The sequence below is a fragment of the Cicer arietinum genome, chromosome 1 (genome assembly GCF_000331145.2).
Source record: "Cicer arietinum cultivar CDC Frontier isolate Library 1 chromosome 1, Cicar.CDCFrontier_v2.0, whole genome shotgun sequence".
Taxonomy (NCBI): Eukaryota; Viridiplantae; Streptophyta; class Magnoliopsida; order Fabales; family Fabaceae; genus Cicer; species Cicer arietinum.
In genome coordinates, this window is record NC_021160.2 from 49916128 (window position 1) to 49924772 (window position 8645).

Sequence of the window (8645 nt, forward strand, 5' to 3'; positions counted from 1 at the left end):
GTTGGTTATTTAAGTATGAAAACTATGGAAACATGATCTAGTAATATAGGGTAGACACAAACGACCAATATTTTTTTACTGCTTTGAAGAACATATTATTTGAGGCCAAAGTAATGAAGTCTTAATATCCCTCATAAAAACCCATCTTACATGGATGCTTTTTAATATTTGTGTTCTTATCATTTATCAACTAAGGGAAAAAATTGTTTCATTGTCTTTAATTTTTCGTAGATATAAATATTAAAAGTTTTCATTTTCATTCACAATACCATTTCAAATTTTTGGTACACAAATGAGTGCCAATTTTTTTTTTCGGTAACTTTTTTTAAGTTTCCCGTTACAAAGCTTTTTCTAAAAATCTTGAAGGCCATATTATATGTATGTCCTTACACGATATTTGTATAATGTTTCTGTCAGGCTATGGTTTAGTGAAGTATGTTAAATTAACTATTATCTATGGTGCATTAAAAATATTTAAATTAATTATTATTTTTTCTATATTATATTTTAGGTCATGTATTTTATTTTATGCCGGAGCGACTGATGCTAAAGATAGCTGTTTATGATAAGAAGTTGCAACAGTTTACTTCGCAAGTACTCCTATGAGATATAAAGACGTGAGTGAATTTGTTTGGATTAGTCCAACTACAACGAAGTAGTCTGAAGCTCATTGACAACAACTTGATTTCTACATTTGTGGAGTGACGACACTTTGAGACTTCGTCATTATACCAAATATCACTTCACCAATTACTTTGGATGATATTGTCAATCTATTAGATATTCAGATTAGGGGTGAGTTTTTTACTGAGTTTTTTATAGACATCTTAAAAATATTGTTAGACGTTTTCCACAAAAGATAATTTAAAGTTCAATTTCTAGTTTCATATTTTTCTAGCAGAGACTAAAATTGCTCGCTGAAAAACTTTGTAAGAACTAAAATTATTGTTTTTTTTTTTTACCGGGACTAAAAGTAAAATTTCAAAATTTTATAGGTATTAAAAACTTATATAACCTTTAGACAAGTTTATAGTTTTCTCTAGATTCAGATAATAGAATTTACAAACTTTTAGTCGATTCTTATTTTATGGCTCTTAAAAAGGATAAATGAATTTGAAATAAGAGAGTTAATCATATAAGTATGAAAACTTTGGATACAAATAAACAACTAGTATTTTTTTGCCGCATTGACGACACTATTATTTGAGGCAAAAATTATGAAATCTTAATATCCCTCCTAAAGACCCACCTTACATGGATGCTTTTTAATAATTCCGTTCTTATCATATATCAGCTAAGCTAAGGGAAAAAGATGTTTCATTCTTTTAATCTATCTTAGATGTAAAAAACACATTGAAATTGTTGATCATGTGTTCAAAAGATGTATTAGGGCTTCTCAAGTGTAGTTTGGGCCCCATTCAATAATCAACATTAAAAACCTTAGACAAATGCTCTTTTTCAATTAGCTATATCAATTTCTTATCAACGACGACAATAAATCTGGACAATAGTGGCTGCCATCATTTATGAAAGATGACATGTTAAACATGAAATCATCTTGACAAGTTATAATGTAGATGGTTGTGATTCTATATGCAAATCCATATAACCATCCTTTAGAGATATTGATAGCCACACACTAACCCTATTAATTAGAATAATATATTAGGTCCACGATATAAACCCTAATTTCATTTCGACTCTTCCTCAAATTTATTAAAATAAATTTTAATGTTCATCTTATTGTGGACGGTAACTTTGTCTATTTTGATATTATTGATTTTTGTCTTCTCTAATATGTTAATTGTGATCGTAATTATGACAATCTTTAATCCGACCAAATTAACTACTAAAAAGACCGATATAATTTACTTTACTTTTTTCTTTTTGTTATTTGCACTTCCTCTTCTTTGAATTAGGGGTCTTGTAAGTAATCTATAAAGAGAATAAAATTATACAATGCAAGTATAAAATTAATTTGTAATGACAATAAATCACAACTTGTCAACACTTCAAACAATTGCATAAGTTTCATTTTTCAATTTTTCTTTTGATTTGTTGGCGATTGATAATCATTGATCGGTTTAAAATAATTCTGTATTGAGATTACATTTCTTTCCCCTCCATAAATTGTTCATTTCTTGCATTTTGTTGTTGTTGTTGTCTTCCAGTTGAAATACAACAGACGCCTGGGTCACCAAGAAGGGCTGTTTAATACGGGCTTATATCGAACACAAAATAGGCCCAATATTTATTAAATCCCCAAAATCCAAAATCAAAAGCTGAGAGAAAACTAGGGTTTGGGTTTTAAAACTTTGATTCCTGTGATCTCAGTTTCGATCGATCGATTCTCTCGAACACGAGGCTGAAACGCAAACTGTGAACCAATGGCAACACAAACGACAAAGCGAAAACCGGTGTTCGTTAAAGTTGATCAGCTGAAACCGGGAACCAATGGACACACTCTGACAGTGAAGGTGGTTAGCTCTTCGCCGGTGAAGACGGTCCCTAACCGTGGTGGTCGATCGGCGGTGATAGCTTCTCGTCCTTCCCGCATCGCTGAATGCCTCGTTGGAGATGAAACCGGATCCATAGTCTTCACTGCTCGCAACGAACAAGGTACAACTTTTTTTTTTTATGTTGTACGATAAATCGTTGCGTTTGTTTGTTTGTTTGTTTGTTATGTTGTGTGCAATTTTATTGCTATTGGATATGTAATGTCGTTGACTTTAAGATACAATTAGTCTTAAGTTAGATTTCTTGGCGCTTAGTACCTGATAGAACCTATGTTACTTCAATGCCAAATTTTGTCATTCACTTGAATAAATTGCTATTGTTCCCCAATACACTATTTAGTACAAAGTGTAAGTAAATAGAGGCTATAGTGGCGCAATAGCACTGTTAGATAGCGGAATTTGCACTAACCATGATTCTCTGGGAACCAGGATATACAACATTGCTTTAGTTTAAAACTCGTTGATTGTATTGGGTTTTAGTGTCTGTCAGAATTTAAACTAGGTGACCTTGTTCTACGCATATTGTGGATTGTGAGATATTAATGTTGTTAAAGCATTGAAGTCTTATTTAAAGGAACTGAGAAATAGGTTAAACTGATACTGTCTTATGGTCTGCCAATGTTGGGACTCAGTGCCCTAACTGAAGTTTTCCCGAGTAAGCTAGATGCAATGGGATGAGTGTGCATTAGCCTGTCGGTGTTGAAACATCATAACTTCTGGACCCCAGATATATTGTAGCTGCAGTAGTGTAATGATACATACATAGCATTGACCGAATTCATTAGATGACATGAATAAATTCCTAGTCAACAGTTATGTGTTGGATTTATTGGATGGTATGAATAAACTCCCGGTTAAAGTAAAGAGTGTATTTGGACAGTTATGTGTACTGATACATAACTCCTGGTTATTCCTTAGCACATCATTGTGTCATGTTTAAACTTTAAATGCTTTTGTTTCTTTCCTTGTTTTGGGAGATGATATCAGTTTGGCTCTATTGTATTATTTGAAAGATTAATCCATTTACCTTTATGCAGTGGACCTCATGAACCCTGGTGCAACTTTAATTCTGCGTAATGCCAAGATTGACATGTTCAAGGGATCTATGAGGCTTGCAGTGGATAGGTGGGGGCGTATAGAGGCCACAGAACCTGCAAATTTTGAAGTTAGAGAGGATAACAATCTTTCATTAGTTGAGTATGAGTTAGTCAATGTCGTTGAAGAGTAATTTTTATCTTCTGAAGTGAATCTTTCAAGTTTCGAGGGATTCTGATTTTTAGTTTGACCATTGAACAATTGACTGCAGTGCAGGTTTTTATATGGTACAGTCTTGCTTATTTAGTCTTAAGATTGCTGTGGTTAATGCTAAGATTAATGTTTTGGGTCAGTTTTGAAAATTGATAATGCCTGTGCTTATGATCAACCGTAAATATTGTTTATATATTTCCAAAATTGAAGTGTATACAGTTCTCTTTCAGCAAATCACTGGGCTTCCCTGCAAATGCATCTGTGAAGGTAGCACGTGTTACTCTTCCGGTAAATAACACCATTTTTAATCGTAGCATCGAATAAGCAAAGTGTTGGTTTCGAGAAGAGTTTGATAAGCATGACTTTAAATCGAATTGATTTTCAAAATTGAATTGGTTCTAAGTGATTGTGAAGTGATTTTTGTTTGGATGTTTTTATTGAAAGCAACTAGCAATTTGATTTAAAAGTAGTATCAACCTAATTCGAAAACTACCTTTTAATTATTTCTAATCAAATTGAAGATTGAAGGCAAACACAATTTTATAATGGGAGCTACTTGTATTTTATCTAAAACTAAAATCATATTTATACTTTATATTATAAACAAAATTATTTGTTAAATAATTTATCCTCAAATCAAAGGCACCAAGTGTGTGCGATAAATGAAATTGATTTTATTACAATCGGTTATATATAATGGTCTGTTTGAAACACTTATATTTTGGTTTTTAAAAATTTAAGGAAAAAAATTATTGATACTTGTTTCTAAAAGGATTTAGATATAAGAAAAACAAAAAAAAATTATTTGATAATCTAAGTTTTTAAAATAGTTTTTGACTAGAGAATTAAAAAAGTATTTATCTATTCTGTTTTTTTTATTTAAAAAAATATAATATTAAAAATAATTTTATCAAATATTTTTTATTTTAAAAAATTAAAATAGAGTTATTGCGATGAAAATCAAACAAGCCTCTAGTGAAACGTAATCCAAACAAGTATGTGAAACTCAGTATTCATTTTTTAATTCGATGCAAAATTTGGCACTTGTGTAATCTGATGCGTGGAATCAAATAACTTTTTTGGACACAAAAATCAATTCTAGTTTAACAGGTTTTAAGCTAACCCCGACCATGCTTATACTGCAGAGATGTGTTTAAACCTTATATAAATTTTTATGGGCTTTTGGTTTCTAAAGAAATGTTCCATCTGAATTTCTCTTCATAGTTGCGATGCTTAGTCATACAAATATACAATCCTGTTTTTGCGTTCTATTTTTTTCTTTGAAAAAGCTAGGGCTACCGTGTCCTTGTTTGTTCACTAATATACTGTAATTTATTATCGATGATTTAATGAAGAGGAGCAAGCTTTTTGAGAGAATTTTTAAATGTTTATAAACCGCAGCGTTATGTCTACACTCATAGTTATGGGGTAGGCAATGACTAATTTGAATTTCTAATAATCGAGCCTAAATACTAAATTCCTTTATAGTTAGCAAATTCATAAATTTTGAAAAACCGAGCGAGTCAAAAAAATAAAGGCGGATAGCTTTTTGAAATTTTAAGTGATGAAATCATAATTCATTACTTACAATGTTTACTCAAGAAAATGTGCAAAACAGAATCGTAACTTAAAAAGAGGGCGGGCAAATCATACATATAAGTTCAAATATCCTAAGCTCATATTTTATTAAGTGCACTAGATTATCAATCCAACTTTGATAGCGACGAAGTAAATTTTGAGAGCATTATCTGAATTGCATTCTGTAGTTATCACATCATGAACCCTCTCCTTCTGAAAGTTGAAAAGACAAGGCAAATGAGAAAATTGAAAAACTACCTAACCGCATATACCACACAAAAAAAGTTAGTAATCATAGGACAGAAAACTTATCATGTTAATTTTTTAGTTCTAAAAGTGTAAGTATGATTAAGTAGGATAGTAGTTTACCCAGCCAAGAGCATAACCAAAATTCATTATACATTGTAATAAGGAGAAAGTAAATTTGGACCAGCCATAGAGTAGAGGGACTTGCGAAAATTAATTAAAAAACAGCTCAACACTCCATCTCTACATCCATAAACATCCCTAGCTGATTCAATATGAAATTTCTATAAAACATGGCCAAGAAAACTTGTCCAACATTGTGCAATACAATTTCAGCTTATTTGACTTTAGACACTACAATCCTGGTGGGTCAATAGTAGGTTTTTTTTATAAATCTAAAGAAGAAATAACAGAGTTACAGGTGGTCTAGCTTTTTAAAGTTCCTTTCAGCCTTTGGGACTCAATTTGACCCGCCAATGGCTCAGACAAGACACTGTCTCACGAAGCAGATTGTACATAAAAGATTGCTTCGATCTTCAGAACACTTATCACACATCATCATTGCAATCTGATTAAGCAAAAGAGATCAGTATGTAGCTTTATTATCAATTGGTCCTATAAATTGAATCAGTTAAGGATTTAATGGCAGAATTTCAGCAGCTAAGTCACACAAACAGATGCATATAATATTTCAAAGAATCAAACATAACAAACACATGAAATAAAATGAATTCAAGAGAAACTCTACTAGATGTGTGGTATTTGTTTAAGTTATGTGTTTTCTGTAAAAAAGGAGAAGAACAAGAAGAAATGTAATAGGACTTAGAATACGATAACTGTGTGATAAGACTGATAACTAACTCTCCTTTTTTACAAAATAAAACTACACTGTATTTCAGTCAAAATTAAACAACCAATACAATGTCGAGTATGATAAAAAGTTTGGGGACAAGACAGGAAAGGAGCTGCGCAAAGATATACTAAAGACAACCTGATGATGATTGATAATTAACTTGATACCAAAGATGAAACACTATTCCATATTAATAGGAAATTAGGAATACCAGAGTCCTAATCATAATTAAATATAAAAACAAATTATGATAAAAACTAAGTAATATAAAAGTAGTCTTAAGTGATACTTAAAATAAGAAGCTAATCCCGAAAGATATAATTCAAGACAACGTGAAGATATATCATAAGATACTTGTACCCAACAATTGTACCCATATAGCTGTTCTTTTTGTTCTCAACAATTGTACCCAAGAGGCATTAAAATTTGAACAATATGATTGATAAAAAGAAAGAAATAATTAGTTCCTAAAAAACAAAGTAAACGGAGAATCCAGCTTAATTATATTCACTATGTTTACTTAATAAAAGGATCCAAGAGCAGACAAGTTTGCTCTAAATGTGAAAAATAATTAGTGAAAGACATCTAGCAATTTTTCTTAATCAGATATTATTTTTGTTTAAAGCCCAACATCATAAGAGGTCCATGTCATCCCAACCTTGCTTCTTGATCTTCAAATAGTCTTCTCCTTGCCTACAAACAAAAGGAGCATGTATGGCTTCACTAAAAGATTTAGTTGTTTGAGAGCAAGGAAAGCAGAAGACTCAGGGAATAACTTAATCCATCAATCTTTGCAACAAGATTAATAGTTATAGAAAGATACATTCTACCATCAATTATATGAACCACCTTTTTCCCAAGGAAATGGATAATGATATTTCATATATATTTTGAATGCATTGCATATCAACACCAACAAGACTCCATTAAGTTTAAGTGTTTAACCCAGTAATTAAAAACAGACACCAACTTACCCGCAAATTAAATTGAAGAAAGAACACAAGGAATCCTACAGATGTTTAGCTACCTAATTCAAAAGTAAAACCCAACTGTCAGGCCAAAAATAATTATCACAGGTGACCCATAGAGTCGGACTACAATACCGCATAACATAATACTCTTTAGTCCTAATTAGCTTTAAAATACCTTCCGAAACCCTTTTTTCATCAAACAACTCAGTAAACTCCAAAGAAGCAAACAAGGGAGGAAGAAAATACAGATATTTCACATGCCTTTTGCAAGATATTAAAAATTAAAAACAATTACAATACTTATATTTTGCATTCAACTTATTCCCAAACAAAGCTAAAAAGGCCACTAAAACAAAAACGCATTAAAATGAAAAAACTAATAAAAATGAAAATTTTATCAACAAATTATAATTGCATTGATGTAGTAGTAGCAAAGACAGTACCTTCAGGAAGCCAACCGTATCTGCGTTCAGAAACTACTAACATTGAAGTCATCAACGCAGAAGCAGTTGCCGTATGATACGGCAACATCGATTCAACACAGAAGCTCAATTCAACAGGACACCTTCATTCACAATCAATTCAACAACAAAAATTATCAATTTCATTCATTCTCAGCTCACTAAATTAACCATAATGGAATTGAAGCAACACTAAATTTAGCACTAATAAGCATATTAAAAAACAATTTACTCAAAGAAATGCTCGCAGAATGAGCAATTTTAACTTCGAAAAATAGTGGTGAATTACCTGAGTGCGGATTGCGAAAGAGGCTTATTGGAGGCGATTCGGAAAGGAGAACGAGCTGTTTTAGCTTCTGAACCGATACGGAAAGCGGTGCGGGCGGCGGAGGATGACCGGAATATCGATCTCGCGGCAGTGCCGGCGACGCAAGCCATTTCGTTATCGGAAAGTTTTTAGGGTTTGCGTAGTTTCTGCAGTCGTAACGGTTCAGGGTTCTACCAAACTAAGACCCTGCTTCAGTTGATGGGCTCGAAAACAAAACAACGGGCCTAATAGTTGAAAATTTCTGGCCATACCCCTACAATTAATATTTTACCTCTATAATTTAGTATTGTCACAAAATATCACTCTGAAGTTTTAACATAATAATGGGTTATTTATTTTTAATGATTTTTTATCCGCATTAAAATATGATTTTTGTAGTTGCCACCAAAAAAAGTGACCTGAATTTATTTTGCAGTGAAGAAAAAATTGTAAGGATGAATTTTA

General features: G+C 31.9%; 2 protein-coding genes across 20 annotated transcripts; one reads left to right on the top strand and one right to left on the bottom strand.

The window, feature by feature from the left end:
- The first annotated feature begins 2264 nt into the window (after nt 1-2264).
- LOC101489338 (uncharacterized protein At4g28440) lies at nt 2265-3978 on the top strand. The gene is made up of 2 exons (XM_004487151.4): nt 2265-2619; nt 3554-3978. Exons 1-2 carry the CDS (start codon nt 2388-2390, stop codon nt 3742-3744), a joined length of 423 nt encoding a protein of 140 aa, XP_004487208.1. The 5' UTR covers nt 2265-2387; the 3' UTR covers nt 3745-3978.
- Nucleotides 3979-5287: 1309 nt separating this feature from the next.
- Nucleotides 5288-8397, bottom strand: LOC101514825 (protein NUCLEAR FUSION DEFECTIVE 6, mitochondrial-like). Of its 19 annotated transcripts, none has more exons than XR_189319.4 (5): nt 8163-8392; nt 7856-7977; nt 7416-7468; nt 7100-7134; nt 5288-5555 (listed from the first exon to the last, which is right to left on the bottom strand). XR_189319.4 is itself a non-coding variant. In XM_073366187.1 (4 exons), exons 1-4 carry the CDS (start codon nt 8309-8311, stop codon nt 5539-5541), a joined length of 348 nt encoding a protein of 115 aa, XP_073222288.1. In that variant the 5' UTR covers nt 8312-8396; the 3' UTR covers nt 5288-5538. The 19 variants fall into 19 exon arrangements, 14 of the variants coding, with proteins under 14 accessions (XP_073222288.1, XP_004487203.1, XP_004487207.1 ...); XR_012162368.1 differs by having other exon boundaries at nt 7100-7159; XR_189318.4 differs by lacking the exon at nt 5288-5555 and adding an exon at nt 5784-6156.
- Between the last annotated feature and the right edge of the window lie 248 nt (nt 8398-8645).